The sequence below is a fragment of the Pomacea canaliculata genome, linkage group LG10, assembly GCF_003073045.1.
Source record: "Pomacea canaliculata isolate SZHN2017 linkage group LG10, ASM307304v1, whole genome shotgun sequence".
In the NCBI taxonomy this organism is placed as follows: Eukaryota; Metazoa; Mollusca; class Gastropoda; order Architaenioglossa; family Ampullariidae; genus Pomacea; species Pomacea canaliculata.
The window spans coordinates 11,885,756-11,903,037 of NC_037599.1; the positions used below are offsets into that span (position 1 = coordinate 11,885,756).

At 36.2% G+C, this 17,282-nt stretch overlaps 1 protein-coding gene across 2 annotated transcripts in view; it reads right to left on the bottom strand.

Moving 5' to 3' along the window:
• LOC112573285 (tankyrase-like protein) overlaps positions 1-17,258 on the bottom strand; it is a 34,461-nt gene extending 17,203 nt beyond the window's left edge. For both annotated transcript variants that reach the window (XR_003101201.1, XM_025253510.1), the window contains exons 1-27: positions 16,895-17,258; positions 16,703-16,777; positions 15,144-15,771; positions 14,435-14,640; positions 13,606-13,741; positions 13,317-13,397; positions 13,065-13,160; positions 12,193-12,304; positions 11,969-12,086; positions 10,701-10,876; positions 10,321-10,408; positions 10,040-10,192; positions 9,469-9,597; positions 8,494-8,574; positions 8,012-8,175; positions 7,446-7,555; positions 7,045-7,154; positions 6,568-6,724; positions 6,031-6,239; positions 5,759-5,858; positions 5,277-5,401; positions 4,612-4,677; positions 4,174-4,296; positions 3,435-3,599; positions 3,068-3,187; positions 2,603-2,771; positions 1,301-1,503 (exon numbers count right to left, since the gene is read on the bottom strand). Coding sequence is in view for 1 of the 2 variants with exons in the window: in XM_025253510.1 (XP_025109295.1) it covers positions 1,301-1,503; positions 2,603-2,771; positions 3,068-3,187; positions 3,435-3,599; positions 4,174-4,296; positions 4,612-4,677; positions 5,277-5,401; positions 5,759-5,858; positions 6,031-6,239; positions 6,568-6,724; positions 7,045-7,154; positions 7,446-7,555; positions 8,012-8,175; positions 8,494-8,574; positions 9,469-9,597; positions 10,040-10,192; positions 10,321-10,408; positions 10,701-10,876; positions 11,969-12,086; positions 12,193-12,304; positions 13,065-13,160; positions 13,317-13,397; positions 13,606-13,741; positions 14,435-14,640; positions 15,144-15,771; positions 16,703-16,717 (3,840 nt within the window). In the remaining variant the exon portion in view is untranslated. The remainder of the gene's footprint in view (positions 1-1,300; positions 1,504-2,602; positions 2,772-3,067; positions 3,188-3,434; positions 3,600-4,173; positions 4,297-4,611; positions 4,678-5,276; positions 5,402-5,758; positions 5,859-6,030; positions 6,240-6,567; positions 6,725-7,044; positions 7,155-7,445; positions 7,556-8,011; positions 8,176-8,493; positions 8,575-9,468; positions 9,598-10,039; positions 10,193-10,320; positions 10,409-10,700; positions 10,877-11,968; positions 12,087-12,192; positions 12,305-13,064; positions 13,161-13,316; positions 13,398-13,605; positions 13,742-14,434; positions 14,641-15,143; positions 15,772-16,702; positions 16,778-16,894) is intronic.
• Positions 17,259-17,282: the final 24 nt, after the last annotated feature.

The following is a 17,282-nucleotide window of genomic DNA, read 5'->3' on the forward strand; positions in this document are numbered from 1 at the left end:
CACAAAACTAAACAAGCACAGATAACTCAAGGGACAGCAAAGCTGATTTGGGTAATTGCTGATTTCACAGGCTGCTACAATTTAAGTATCATGCAGCTTCTTGTCATACCTGCATTTTTCAGTGAGTTACTCAGAGGTACTTCAAAGTGATCGAGTAAGCTGCTATGGCTGTGACATAGTTTCATGAAAAAACTCTCACTTTCCAACATTTTTGTTATTGTGTTTTAATCAATACATAAAAAAAATATTTGCTCTTTGCTGTCAAATGGTGTGGTTTATTTTATGACTGGATGCATAATAAATAGCAAAATAAAATGGCTTGGAACTGCACTACCTAAGCGTGTTTCTGATTGTGGCCGTAGTCAGGCACTACTCCACTTTCTGGTCTAATATCTATGCATGAGAGTAAATGATCTAAAAATAGGCAATTTTCATCATCTAGAAGAGAGAACAGGCTTTAAATTTCTACCAAAAACATGGAGACTTTTCATTCAAAAGTGCACTAAAACTGAATGTGAAAAGTTTGGATAGTGATTTGTTATGGATAGGAAGTACATAATGGATTAATATTGGTATTAGAACATGAAGTATTATTTAAACCACAAAACTATGAGGTTGTAGTTCAGAAAATAACTCTCACATTTTGGGATCTGAGGCAGAACATGGTAAGCCTTATCAGAGGGCAACAATTTTTAGAGGATGCATTCTGAAGGAATTTCATGCATAATTGCATGAGGTCACCTCTGTTGGATCAGATCAATTATCACAAACTGTAGCTGGCCATCTATTTCAACCCAACAATACATGTACTACAATGGGCAGGCTGTGAACACTTAATTGCCAAATTCTGCAGTTGTCCAACTTCTTGAAAGGACATATCAAGCAAACAATTTGTTCTGGTGATGGGAAAAAAGGATGTTACAGAAGTAGTCATGCTTTGTGTGCTCAGAAGACTTTGACATTCTGCCAATTATCAACTCTTGCAGAATGAGGCAGGTTGCAAATATTACAGCCATACTGATAGCTATAAGTAATTTTACTAAAATGCACATGATTGCAAACACACACACATGCATGAGTGTCAGGCATGTTCTTAGCCCCCGCAAAGCCCAAGGAACAGGGTATTACGGGGCCCTCGACACAACAATCACCATGGTTTTAATCAAAAGCACAAGGCCCATAGCAACAATCTAAAGGGCGGGAGCCCCATGCAGATGCCTCATCTGCCTGCCCCTAAGCATGGCCCTGATGAGTGCACATAAAAAAATATAAACACACAGATGCATAGAAAGTGACCAACCAAGAGTAATGCTGCATCTAAGTTCTTTCCAGTAATAGCAGAAATCAGCGGCGTCTTGTTCTCATGGTTGTAGATGTTCACCTCAAGTCCCTGAGTGAGCAAATACTTCAGCATGGAGCATTTGATGTCTGGAGCATATTGTCCAGCAGCATCAAACCAAGGATCGTTGGCCCCAACCAGGTAAAAGACAGGCATCCACTTAGCTGATAACAGCAACAAAGGTGAAAAATAGACTCTAAATTCAGAAGAGTTGCAAAAATATGTGAAATTCTCATCTCACAATTTAGACAGGCTCATGAAGAAGTGAGGGGTATTTTGTTTCTTAAGACAAATACAACCTGCAGTTCATGTTCACCAGTAATAAAATTATATACCTCTTGTTCTTAATTGTATTTAGATGACAACTAGTAATTAAAATAGACACAGAAAAGGTTAAACTGACTGTTTCCACTAAAATACACAATTATATTATTGCTACTCGCACCACATGTCAATTAGAGATGAAAATATTGTTTTGTGAGGCTTTAGAAACTCTTACAAACCAACAAAACTCTTGTTAAGCTGTTACCAGTATCTCACTAAACTTCTAAAGTATAGGTAAGATTCTTAAGAACTTTTAGCATATATTTTAAACACATTAATAAGGGTAACATGAGTACAACTAGAAAAGCTAATGTCCAGATTAGAAGATTTTTTTTATTCTATGCTAAAGTCATTGCATCCAAATACAGCATCTACTTTTCTTCATGTTTTTGTTTACTTCAACAGATCTTCTCTGAGGTACATGTAGAATAAGAAAATAAATTAAGCTATTTCCCTCAATCAGTCATAAAAGAAAAACAGCTTTCAGGAGGTCCCTGGCATCAATATTATTCAGACTCTAACTCATTCCCCTGATATTATGCTTTGAGACTTTTGGCTTTTCCCAACCACTTTGAGGGAAGACATTTCTGGACCACAATAAGGCCATCGAAAAAATGGGGAAAAAAAGAGCTGAACACTGCCTTCCCTTGCTCTTTTATGTCTTGTCTCTATATATCTTCTATAGGGGATGAAATGAATAGAATTTATCAGTCAGATGTTAAGGTTCAACACATAAAAAAATTCCTCAATGAAATAATGAAGCAGGTATGCCTTGAACTTTTGGAACTTCATTAAATTCTTTAAAGCATAGTCTAGAAACATTACTACCAACTACGAAATAATTCTGGCCCTATGCTCCACTTGGGGCGTATAGGAACAAGAAGAAGAAATAATTCAATGTACATAAACTACTGAAAGACTTAAACTAGCACATCATACTTGCAGAGTGTCTGGTTTTGTGTAAGGTTCCTTCATTAAGAGATATCCAGTCTGGTTTTGTACTTGCATTAATATCACTCTTAGCCACCTCAACAAGGTTCCTCAAGAATGCACGGGCTTTCTCCCATCTTGTTCTCTCCAGAAATTCAGTCTTTTTGTCATGCCAGTACTGAAATCAAGTACTTGTATTACCAGGAATTCCATTTTTTCATGCCAGTATTGAAATTGTTATCTCATTATTCAGCCTTTTCATCATGTCAGTACTGAAATCAAGTACTTTTATTACCAGAAGATTTACCATTATTACTGCTTTTTGAAAATATTCATTTTACTTCGTTGCATCTACTTCTTAAACTTCTTTGTAGATTCTTTACTCATTTTGCAGTCTGCTGAAAGATTTAAGAGTTAATGAAAGAGCTATTTGCTGTTTCTCTTCTCTCGTTTGAAAAAGACCCCAAAACATACATTTCTGGAAGAATAAGTTTTGCAAGCAGCCATGAATGGAGTCAATCCATTTCTATCATATGTTTGTGCCATTTCAGACAGTTCTTTACTGAAATTCCTCTTCAATCCATTTACTGTCAACTGCAACAAGCAAAAAAAATGTTGGAAAAAGTGGTCCTTCTTCCTTAACAGATACACTATATGACTCTCTCATATATAATTATAAATGAGTTGTTGAAGTAGTAAATGAAGAATATTTATTACTTAGTTTATTAATCAGTATGGACAAAACTCCAACCAGGTCTAATGTGCAATGGCTGTGGGTTTAATAAACTGCATCTAAAGCCCTTGTCATTACAATGATCCACACATAGCAAGAACTGCTCACTGTTTGTGCTAGAAACTTGATGACAAGGCTAGGGTCTCCAGGCTCAAAAATGTCATAGGCGAGAGAATGCAATAGGGTGGAAGGAGGCACAAGTGGATCATCTATTGTTGCAACATTGATCTGGCAGCCATTTTCCACAAGAAGTTTTGCAAGAGGAATATTTTTCTGAAGAAAAGTCAAATACATCTAAACAATTTAAAATGGAAAAATTTTTAACAACCTCAAAGATCTAACCATATCCACCTAAACCCTAACTACCTGGAATATCTCAGGTAATTTTATACTCTTTTCTCATAACTTAATTAATCAGATTCATGCCAATGACCGATTCCAAGGTAGCTGAGTGATTCGAATCACTGATGCCAGATCTGGCATTTTGAAGAGAAGCTGTCTGCGTGAACAAGTCATTTTGGTAGACACTTCTCTGAATTCATAACTATATAATAAAACAAAGCAATCTTTCTGTTTCCAACATGAAAGCATGAAGCCAATAATGAAAACACATAAGTTGTAGTGTACCTTGTTTGGAAATAGATTAAATCTATCCCAAAAATACATCTTTTATATATATATATATACTTGTATTATTGATGTCTGGTTGTATAGAAAGTCCAACCTTGAAGAAGTCAGATAGGATGTTAAAAGAGCACATATGAATAAAAAGTTGTAGGGGAGAGGGAGGAGAATAAGAGGTCGAGGTTATTGATGTCATGCACAATGAACATCATAAGATGACTACCTTTCTAAGAGCTTCAACAGCTGCAGTATTTCCCTCCTTGTCCTGAAGTGATGGATTGCATCCATTGTCCAGAAGGAACTGAGCTATGCTGACCGTGTTTTTAATTGCTTGTTCACTTATTATCTACATGCATAAGATATAATATAATTATAAAATGAACATGTAATAAAATTTTATCAATTTCAATTATTTAATTTGTATAACTTTTTTAAAGAAAAATATAACTGGTGTGATAAGTTCTGAAACAGTTCAACTTTGTGCTGGATAAAACAAAATCTCTGTAGGGTTATGGTGTGCTGATGTGTAAACACTCTACCACCAAAAGATATGTCTATGTACTACAAAATGACATGCACAATGGTTGGTAGAGTGTACGTATACATAACTATCAAAATTAAATATTGGCTTAAAATGGGATCAATTAACTAAAGTTCTTACAGTTTCTGCAGGTTTATCATCCGCCTGGATGGATTCAGTAATCTTTGTCATAGCTAAGTAATGAAGCTGAAATCATCAAGTGAATGAACATTTTAAAAAGTAAATAATGTTTACTATTAATTATTATTATCAGATAATGCTGTCATAAAGAAATATGAATCTTTTTGTTTAATATGAAAGAATAATCAAAAACTATTCCTGTTGTTACTCTTATAAATACCTTCATATTTAAATAATAAAAAAATTTCACAGTAAATTCTTTTTCTTCAAAACTTACCAGATGACATGACCTTAGAGGATAAAAGGGTTATACTTGCTCTTTAACCATCAAAAGTTGTCTCTCTGACAGTGAGCTAGCAAGTGCCAGGCATGCTAGGTGCTTAACTGGTCTTGTGAGCAACTGCCCTCTGACAGCTATAAAGTATAAAGGCAAAGGTAAAACCAATCCAGCAGTTTTTTTTTTGTTTCTTTTTTTGATTTGACCAGTGAAGCGCCCAACATGTCAGGAATGTGCTAGCTCACTGTCAGGGAGATAACACTCAATGGTTATCTCCTATGGTCATGTCATCTGATGAAGTCAAAGAAGAAAGTCTGTATCAAAGAATATAAAAAGCATAACATGCTGACAGTATTTTATCCTAACACATAAAATGGCCAATGTTTACCAGTGTTTTCCCAAAAGTATCTATAACTGTACAGTCTGCATTTTTCTCCTTAACCAGGAATCGAATCTGTTCAAGCAAACTGTCTTCTGGTTCACTGGAGCATGCTATGAACAAAAGTGTCCTCCCTGTAAAAGAAAAAAATTAAATTGCCATCACAATTCTGAGTAAGTGGCAGATTTCCAGTATAAATCTTATAAACCTTATCAAATAAATACACATAAATGTTACTTGAATCTTTTGATGTATGCACTGGTTTCAGTATTACTGGTAGTACTGCTGTTGTTACAATGAGGTGACCTGCAGATTTGTACATCTGGGCTCATCAGCATTTTCCACCTAAAAGTGGCCTTAAATTTTGAAGTCAAGAGGGCCATTTGGGCTCTTTAATGCATGAAAATGAAGGCATCTCAGGTAAGCTAGCCATACCCTTCTAAAATGAAGCAACATAATGTAGTATTAAGACATCACATTGGTTCTCTCACCCTCTTCATCTGGATGGTTGACATTCACATTCTCATGATCAAGAAGTTGGGAGACAATGCCAAAGTGACCCTTTAAGTAGGCAACTGATAATGGAGTTGTCTGCACACAAATGCAAATCACTTCATAACAGAAAGAAACACTAAAAAAATAAATGTCTTTTGATAAATATAATTTAAAATTCATTTTTATCAAGCCCTACATTGGAGAGCATGGAGGAATTATGCCCACAGTTATGATATACTTGAAGTACTATTCCATAAGATGTGCTCACCTGCCAGTCATTGCTACAGCACAGATCTGCTCCAGCTTGGATCAATGTTTTCACACAGAAGTGCCACCCGTAAGCAGAAGCATAGTGCAGCGGAGAGTTGCCTGATGAGTCTGGTTGATTTGGTGAGGCCCCAATGTTCAGCAGGTAAGACAACACACTGGTTGACCCATTCATGACAGCATGAATCAATGCAGTTCTTCCCAGGCGATCTGACCATGCACAGAAACTTAACATGTCGTTCAGCTAGCATGGTGTACTTATTTCCAATTATATCTGATTATTCCGAAATTTTTATGCATTCAGATATTTTTAAGCATATGATGAACCAAACATACAAACCCCTTCAGTACAGTTTTCTGCCCACCTTAAACTTGAGAGAAGTTGTTGGGGAGGGAAGTTTGGACTTGATGGCTTTGACATGTTAGAAATTTTCTCTAAGCCTATTAATTAAAAAAATATATTTATGCTTCTTGCACAGTTGATGGACCATGGAGAGTAAGACATCCCATGAAAAAGCAAAGGATTATAAATTCTTACCCTTCTGTTGCACTTCAGCCCCTCCATCAACAAGGCAGTGAACAATGTTCAGATGGCCCCTGCCAGCTGCTACCATGAGTGGGGTTAAAGAGAAAGAGCTGATGGACAGCTTGGCATTAACATCAGCGCCATATTTCAGAAGAAGCTGAACAATACTCTGTCAGGAACAATATATCAGCTTACACATACTGCAGCCCTCTTAAATTTTAAAATCCAAATAAGCAAGATTTGACTTTTCAAAAGATGACATTATTCAACTTATGATGAGTAACTTATCAGCTGGCTTCATAATGTTAACACACCAAATCCTAAATTATTTTTTTAACCTTTCTTTTTTACTTCACTGCAGAACCAAAGGTGAACTCAGTGAACACCCATGCATAGATAATGTGTAAGCATAAATGTTAATCTTTTATGTAGTTGGTAAGGATAATTCACAGGATATTTTTCATCATAAATAGTTGAACCAAATTTTACCAGATTTCCAAATTTTGCTGCCATATGAAGTGGAGTTTCTGAGGTGGTGATGGTTCTGTTGACTCCACCATTTGGTTTTCCTTCGGTTGGGTCAACAAATCGAGAGTTTTCTGCAATAAGCAGCCAAAGAAAACATATCTATTCAAATGATAGCTCTAATTTCTCTTAAAGATATGTAAAATAACTTTGACTTCAAAGTTAGTTATTAAGGCCCTCTACAAAAATTCTACACCAATAAAGCACTTAGTATGTGGGAAAGTGTGATAAACTCCCACTTGAGACACAAACATAAGAATACTGGCAGGTGCACTGAAATCAATGCATCCTGGCACACCAAAATCACCCCATTTAACATTACTTCATCATTTTCAAAAGATGAGCATCATCATGCGGGAACTTACTGTCTTGAAGCAGTTGAAGTAAAATCTCTACATTCTCTACTCTTTCTGCCTGGATGGCAAAATGCAGTGAAGTGAAACCCTTGCTGTCAGAATCATATGGATTAGCTCCCCTGGAACAGACGAGGCTAGTCATAGCTGCCCAAAGATTATATCAAAGACTGTATATTTTTTATTTTTAATCAAACTTGCATAAGGTTACAAGCATACATCACTTTTCTGTGTGTATACACAGTTTTGTGCTGTACCATTAAAAAGATGTGTATTTATTGAGATTTAGATCAACAATGCCTTCCATCTTTCCACTCTCCCCTACACACTCACCAACACACCTAACCCTCCCACACACACAGATCAGGTAAAGGCAGACAGAGACTAAAAGAGTGGTATGAAGTTGTGGCATAAGAAAATAAAGAATATCTATGGTATATTTGTAATGTCATAGTAACATATGATTCTTTTCATTAAGATTTCATTGAAATTATGGAAGTAATTATTAACACAAAAATAACAGACAATGTGAGAAGATAGGCATGTGAATGCACACATGCATGCATGTATGTGTGTACTTTTCTAGCAGTAGTTTGAGTGGGCCTGTCGAAGAGCAGCCTGCTGCCAGATGAATAGGGCGGTGACCCTTGGCATCACTTATGTGAAAATCAGGATCTACTGACAGAACTTTTTCCAGGACTGCAGGATTTGGGTTGCAGGCAGCTGCATGAATAGCTGTGAACTGAAGTATGCATATGAGCAAAAAAGCATTCTATAATTCCTGTTATTTACATATTTCAAGCAGTAATAAAATAATCAATTGAAAGGTTGAATAGGAGGTTGACTCTCACATGCTAATACAGTTTTTTAAAATACATCTACAAACAGGTTAATGAAACAGAACTCATAAGCTATGGAGTTATAAAAAAATGTTTCCCCTTACAATCCATATCACTTTATCTATTTGGCTAATATGATTCAAAGCACTTTTTAATAGAAACAATACCAATTCAGGTACTTTTTGGTTTTTTTTTGCTGCGACATGTACTTCAAAACCTACCCCTTTTAATTCTTTGGCATCAGCTCTTAACTGTGAAGGCGGCATAGTTTTTAGGTCTTCAGAATCTTTGGCCAAAAGAACCTGAAACAAAAATGTACCCCATCCTCACAATCCAAGAGTAAGATAATAATGTTTCAATAATTTGTTCATGCTATGTTGGCACCCTGGAGAGTGACAAACACCATCAACAACAAGTTCCAGACATTTACCAACCGATCCCTATGCCATATTCTGGGACTAAGATGGGCTAAACAGATCTCCAACAGCAGCCTGTGGAAAAGAACCAACCAGAATGCCACTAGCCAAGACATCAAAAAGCGCAAATGGGGCTGGATAGGACACACCTTGTGCAAACCAGCTGACACCATGCCAATTGACTGGAATCCTCAGGGGAAGAGGAGAGTTGGGAGACCAAAGCAGACTTGGAAAATAACAGTAGAAAGTGAGGCAAAGGACATCAGAACCACATGGGCCCAACTGAAGGGGGCTTCCCAAAACCGGGTCTGTTGGCAAGGTGCTGTTGCTCCTCAAAGGAGCAAAAAAAGAATAAACTAAACTATATGTTTGCATCCTTCACAAATTTAGATTTATTTTTTCAATTGATAAAAATGTTAAAATCATAGAAAGTGTCTCCTGGTGTTTAAAATACAAAGTTAGTCAAAGTTATGTCAGCATGTAAATGGTAGAAACAATTTATTCGCAAAACACACATCATATGTGCAAGATGATTTACAGCAAGTCTCAATCTGTTCATCATTGTGTACAGCACACTAAAAACTGGTTAGCAACAGTTCCATTTAAAGCCTAGACGCATATTTCGTGTGGAATAGATAACATCAGTCTTAATGTTGACTATCCAAGTAAAAGCATTGTTCTATTACAATAAAAATGTAATGATTAGATTGCAGTAATGAGTAAATTATCGTTGGTTTGCTTAAAAATTGGTGTAAAAAAAATGATATGACAAGCTAGTACCTTGGTGATGAGAAAAGGGAAACGTCCAAAGCGAAAATGATTTTTGACAATCAATGCCATTAGTTCTCCGGCTACAACATTATGTCCCCTGATCAGCAATACCATCAAATTCTTGACCACATGATTCATCTGTCACAGAGAACATTTATGTGACAATTCACTAAAAAAAGAAAAAAAATTAAGATGGACCTTTCAGTTCTAATTTACTGACTAAGCATGATCTTTAATGATAACAATAACAGATGAACCAAGTTATTAGTACTCTTTACACAACACTTCTTATACTTTCCTTTTTCTCTAGGTTTTACTTTTTATTAAAATATCAGTGACATTAAACAGAATCCATACAAACCTGCTTTGAGGCTTTATATCAAAAGCACAAGATGGCTTACCTATATGAAACAGTCAATTAAAAATACCTTTGTAGCATTTGTATATATATAACAAATGTTTTTATTTTGTGCACATATATTACAAATATGTGTGTTTATTTTTTCCCATTGACCACCAAGTAAAATTTTTTTTAAAAAACGAAAAAAAGGACTGCTTTGATGGTTATACATGTACTAACCAAATCAAATCTCAGATCTCTGGACGGGTCCAATTCCTTCTGATCCGAAGTCATAATTTTTAAAAAGACTTCTTTGGTTGCTCCAGTTTCCATGGCTGTAATAATAATATCAGCCTCAGCCAGGGGATAACTGTCTTCCATGTCACGCTGGTCCTGCATACACAAGAGTTTGGCATCACATTGCTAAAGTACCATTTCCTTCATACTCAAGACGAGAGGCAGAAAGAATTAAGACAAGCAGCAATAAACATAATGTGTTTTAAACAAATGTAGTTTCCTACCTTTGTGAGAGCATTGTTGCCTTCTCTGCTACCTCTGCTTGCCATGATGGCTCTAATTCGACCTACACCCAGTGATCGGAAGTTGTAGCTATCAAAGAAAAGTTTTTTTTTAAAGGTACAGATGGATATGTGTGAGACAACAAGAGACTGACAAATATACACTGTGCAATGTGAAAGAGATTTTTCTCTGCTCTTTCTTCTGATTAGAGAAATATCATCTGTTGGTAACAGAGATGTTCATGAGATTAAACTGGTCTCCCCAAGATTGTCTTGTTACCATCTACACAGAAGTAGAAAACAAATTTAGTGGACACACACAAAAAAATTTAGAAAAAGTTAGCAATTCTATAAAACTCTGTAGAATAGATAGCAATACTTACGACCCAGTCCCTAGCCTTTCCATCATAATCTTGTCTGCAGCATTTCCTTCTAGTCGTTTATGATATTTGTTCCCAAAGTAGTCTTCATATAGAAGGTTAAAGGCTTCTTGATGTTTTTTATACAGAGCATATTGAAGTGGACAGTAGGAATTGCTCTGGCTATGCATATGACTAAGCTGAAAATAAAAACCTTTTCCTGAAAATTCAATATCTGCATAATAACTGTCTTTGCACCACACACACACACACATATAAACTGCTATACAAGAATGATCCTGTTGGATGCATGCTATTTGTCTGAAACTCTTGGGGTTTTTTTCCTGCATGATTTCATCTTAAATTTATTCAAAACCAGCTGAGGTACCTGTCAATGGCTGTGACTGACATTTTTTAAAAAAAAGATTTTATTTTCTTGTCTTCTGACTCTCATTTGATGTTTCCTTTGTCCTTAAATTTGGAACTCTTTTTCATAAGTCTTTTAATCTGCTTTTTCTTTCTTCTGGTATTCAATAGTCCTCAACAGAGCATTTGTCTTTAAACCAGCAGACAGTGAGAGGTATTCCTTCAAGCTGCTTTGAAGCAAAGTGCATGCACCCAGTTAGCTGTATCCCATGAACTGTTCCAAGGGAGGTCATGCACAACTTGTTTGTTATGCTGTTGGTAGAATTACTTTTAATGATGATGGATTTGGTTGTTTCTGATAGACATAGCAACCTAGATTCCATTTTTTAAAATTGAGTAGGCCTGAGCCCATTTCAAGAGGAACAACAGCAGCCATCATAATTAACATTTTCCTGAGCTGTAGTGTGGAAAAAAATACAATTAACTTTCGATAGTACAAATATGTATGATGTGCAGCGCAACATTATTATTTTACATCCCAACATGGACATTAAAGAGCAGCATTTGTGAATATAACTACCCTCTTACGCATACACTGCTCATACACCATCATCCTAAATATTTACACCATATATTGAGAATCACTACATCATAAAGGAGAAAACCTCCTCACAGCCTTTAGCTATCAAAAGAAAACAAAAAAGGGAGGGTAATGAATTATCATGTGATGACTTTCCCACACCATACCAAAGCTGTATTTATAAAAAAATATCATAATAAAGTGTAGATGACATAGCAACCTAAGTACCCAGAACTGTGCAACTACCAATAACAAATGAGTAATCTATGATATGCTTTATTTATATGTATCATAAAATCAGGAAAAAAAACAAATAGTAAAATAAAAATAAGAGATTTCTGCTTACGCAACGGACTCTCTCTGAATCTTTCAGAAGTTTTTTGAGTAGTTTCATATCATTCAAGTTGATGGCACGAAATGCAAGTCGAGAATTTCCATACTTTGAAATGAAGGGCATGTGTGCTCTGAAAAATAAGCAGATTACATCATGGGTTATTCTAGAAAACAGATTAACTGAAAAAAAATAGCGTGCATGACACTAAATTCAATGTATCACTACATAAAACTTACGTTGTTTCCCATAAAGGATCTTTCTCCTGAACTTTGATATTAGGGTTAGGATGCAGCTGAATGTCTTCCTCTTTCTTGGCCACTTTTCGTTTGCGCTTTGGTTTCCCGTCAGCTGTTCAAAGCCCCAGTTTTATTTGCATGAATAATATGAAAGGTCATCAACAGATATCTCTTTGTAGCTAACAGGAAATGTTGGGTCTCAATTAATTGTTTAACCCTATAAATAAATCGCAAATGCAAGTTGTCAAAATATGCAGAGAAAGTTGAAAAGAATATCAAACTGCCTCATAAGTTTTTAGTTTACAGCTTTAACCATGAAAACTTTAAAATAGATAATAAACAATGTTTGAAAGTGTTCTGAAATACAGCTGTCTTCAGTGCACAGTGTCAATAACTGCATCTAATCAAGTGAAGGGGTTCATAAATATTACAGTCACCATGACGGCAGTGGCGTAGGAAGATGTTCGGAGTTGGGGGGGCAAACTCCCTGCTGACAGTGAACGGCGTTCGCACTCGCACATGTTTCACATGTTTCCGTAAAAAAGGATGGGGGGGGGGGGGAGGTACTGCACGCACGCACGATCTGATCGTCAGAGGTGTTGGAGCCTCTACTCGCCTCAGGGCCCGCTTTTGTGACGGTGATGACCGTCTCCTCTCTACGTTCCCCTACCTTTCTTCAGTTCTTTGCTCTTTGTGAGGAATTACATCTCAAATATTGGGGAGGTTAGGATATTCCTGCCCCCCCTGTATTTTTCTTGGGGGGGCGGCTGCCCCCGCTGCCCCCCTGGTTCCTACGCCACTGGACGGGTATAGAAAGGCCAAGCAAAAAGCTTCAAAACTGTTTTAATACAAAATACATTCACTTTACTAGCCTTCTTCCTGGCTTCTTTTGTTCTTTCTTTCTTGTGCCCTTCTTTCCTTCTCTTGCTTCTTTTGAGAAGGTGTCTTCTTAAGTTTTGGCCTCTTTGCTACAACAATAAATAAAATGTCAGTGAGCCATCAGTAGTGCTCTAATATTTTTATCACTAAGAAGTTGTTTCATTTGTTCATCCATTAAAACACTTATGCATGACCAAACTACTATTTCAATGATTATACAAGCCAAATTATTTTTTAACACTCACTTTCAACCCTTTCTGATGAAGATCCTCTGTCTAACTTTCGTTTCTTTGGGGTTGGATGATCAATGATAATGACTTCTTCAACTGCCAAAACAAAGTAAAAGTATAAAATGATCCAAAATAAACATGCAAAGGTATAAGCACATGCACACACACATTCACACATGCATGCATGCACATGCACAATCCATGTACATATATATAGGTACGGAAATGTGAATTAATTAAAATTATTATGAACTGACCAAACAGTATAAAACACGATAAAAATTATAAACCAGACTAAAATTACCATCTTCTCCAATATCTTCCTTTGCCATGTTGCCGGACTCTACCTCTTCTGCAATGTTCAGCAGCCTCATTGTTTCTTCCTTGTCCTCATCGTGTAAAATCATGGTCCTTCGATTAGGTGCTACCTCCATGGACACCTAAATGCAAAGAAAATAAAGCCTGTGATAAAACGATAGCTCAGATGGGAAAACACTTAATTCTCATCCCATTTCTCTTTGAATCAATGTGCCTCTTCATAGTCTGTGGGGGATGCATGTGCAAGAATGGAAGTGAGCATCCATGCATGAAAATGTGAATGTTTGAATATGTGTTTTATGTCTACACACATAGTCAATGATGAATCAGAAATGTGAGGGTAGTTTATAATGTATGTGAAAGAGAAAGTGGGGAGAAAGTGTGCTTGTGTGTGTGTGAAAGAGACAGAGAACATGTAAGTGTGTGCATGTATTTGCATGTGTATGTGGACAGAATCCTTTTTTCGGTGTACAGATAATTGTGCGAGTAGCGGCTTCAGCGAGTGTGGGCTTGTATGATTGGTATCTGTTGAGTAAGTTACAGCTGCATCATCAAGACATGTTTTTTGTGCAATATATATCACTTGGCAAATGAATAAATTCTTCTTCAGTAACAATTGCTATAAGCATGGTTGTCAGGCATAGTGGAAGCTGTGGAATACAATGACAAAAAAGTAAATATACAAATATTATTGCAAATGGAATTACTTTATTTCAATCATTGGCCAAACACGATGAACTATATATTCAGGGTTATTTAACAAACATGCAAATACAACTACTGCTTACCAAGTAGTCTGCTTGATGTATACATACCTCCATCAAAATGCAAGAAGGGTCAATGATATCCGCATAGGAAAGCTGATATAATTTTCCATCATGTTCTTTATCATCATGCATAGTTGCACGAGTATTCTTATTTCTGCTTCTAGCAATCCTTTGTTTTTTAACAAGCCAACGAATTTTTACTTCTTTGGAAGTGTTATAAACATTTCTCAATACTCTGCACAGGTAAAATCCACCTGAAAATTTAAATATGGCTTATTCTTTCAGTTCATTTTCACATAAAGGAAATGTTAATTACAAAACTTATCAAATAATAAAATGTAAAGGCAATTTTTTTTCCTTTTGTGGAAAACATCAATAAAGCTTTTTTAAGCTTTCATCTATCTAGTTTACATGAATTACATGTAAAAATTTTTATGGAAATCTTTAACACATGTAAGAATGCATATATTTACCCATGCAAGCAAACACATACAAGCATGTGTATATGCACACACACGTTTTTGTGCACACACATACTACATTTCTGCATGTCTGCTCAATTTGAAAATGCCTGACTGCATGCATGTAAATATATATGAAGGCTGGCATACACATGTGACACTTCAAGACCATCATCTTAACTAAGAGCTCAGGTTAACTTAAGCCTGTCAGAAAGGGACATACAGCCCTGACTCATCCCCCCACACCCACCCATCTTATTAAGTGCCTATTAGCAGATTCAAAATGACACACTTACCATCACTACTTCGCACTGATAAGTAGGCACCAGTAGAATACCAGATGGTTTTTCCCTTTGATTTTATATTCCTAAGAGGAATGGCTCTTATTTTTGTCACAGAACTAGAGCGTGTAGGACCATTGACTGAATGATGCTTCCCAGGTGATGACACTTTTTTGGTCAAGCTCAGTTGCTTGGGTCCTTTGCCTCGTGCACTTAGAGACACATTTTTTGCCATCGCCAGCTGTTCTGTGGGGATTTGGGAAGGTTTTTTAGTCCCTGATCTTTCCAGACTAGATGAATTCCTTTTCTTGGATGATATCTGTGTTATCTCTTCACTGTGGAGTTCACCTTCCATGTATCTGGATGGCGTTTTTGATAATCTCTTCAACATTGTACTGGTGCTTTTACTGATGGTGCTGCTTGTTGTCGAGGATCTTGTGAAATTCTTTCTTGTGGAATGTGTGAGTGAATTCTGCTCATCATCTGGAGGAAGTTGTGTTGTTGACTGTCTGCGTAATGTAGCCATATCCTGAACGCTGTCTGCATTGTTTGTTTTGTTTAAGACCTGTGACCGTGTATTAGCGCTCATATCTGCCTCATTTTTTGCTGACATGAAAGAGAGACCTTTGGAAAGCCTCTGTACCTGTTAATAATAATAATAAAGAATAACTCTTGCAGAGTGCAACATGTTGAAATTGACCCGCTATACCCTTTAGAGAAAAAGAAAAAAAATCTTAGAAATAACGTTTCATTTCTCATGATAAATGTCTGTTTCTGGAAGCATACTACCATCTTAAAAAATTTAAATGAAAGCACAAAAAGTATTAAAAAAATGTTACCTGATGACCAACGTCAATGATGATGATTTTTTTATAGCAAATTTCTCTACTTTAAAGTTGGCACAATGCATTTTACAAACACAAAACAAGGGAAAATACTCAAATATATCAATATAAACTAAAAAAATAACAATAGCTTACAGATCAAAACTTATATGCAAATGTATAAACACAGCAACATAGCATCGAAGTATTGAAGAAAGACCTCCGCAGCCATGGTGTGGTGAAGGATAGGTTAATTTGAACACTTGGTTTGGCACAAAAACACTCTTACCAAGAAGTCTAAACAGTGAAAAATGTAGCGAGGAAGCTATTTTCTGATAATGTCAAATAATTGACACCTTGGAGTAATAATAATTATAATCATCATAATAAATGCAAAATTTGTAAAGTGAATACTCACAATCCTAAGGAGCATGCTCTTAGCTCTTAAAAGAACATGAACGAAATGGACAGCATATAAGGGACAGGAAAACAAATAAATAGCATATGAACTATAAATAAAATCAACAACCATACTAAACGAAGAATAAAATCAAATACAGAAAACACAAAGAGGAACCAAATAACAAGAACAAGAGCTGAGAGTAACATATTGCAATATTGGAATATTAATGAAAAGGGGTTTATATAAACAACGGTAGAGTAACATCGTTTTCCAATGTATAGAATCACAGTTTGTTTTGGAGTTTTTTGTTTTGTTTCTCATCATATATACGCCACAGCTGTACTTACCAGTGATGGTATCATCCTGATTTATATATAAGCACTTTTTTGGATGATGTCCAAACATCAAAGGAGTCCGCCACCCTACAAAAAATGTAGGGATTCATTGTATAACTTTGTTTCAAATGTTCTATAAAACTGCTCCAAACACCCTCAAAAACAATTAAGGACACGACAAATTCAAAAACTTTATATTATCACCTTGGTTTTGGTCCCGACTGGGTTCAGCTTTGCCGATCCACCGCACTGAGCATTAGCAAACGCCCCTTTATAATCTGTTCATACTTCCTTCCTTTTCTATTAACAGAGCTTATCGTGGGAACCCGTAACACAGCATGCTGTGTCATGTTATTGGTTTTGCTGATAGGACAAAACAACTGGTATAGATTGCGCAATATTTCCCTCGGTTGTTCTGGTTCCGCGAAGCGTATTTTGGCGCGACTGATAGTATGGCATTGTAACGATTCTTCGTGAAAGAATGAAATTAATATTAGAAATGAAAACATCAGTGTGTTTGTTACTTGACAATGTTAGCCTTATTTTGAATCTGTAAATGTGGAAAGTGGACGGATCCATGACAACAGGAAGA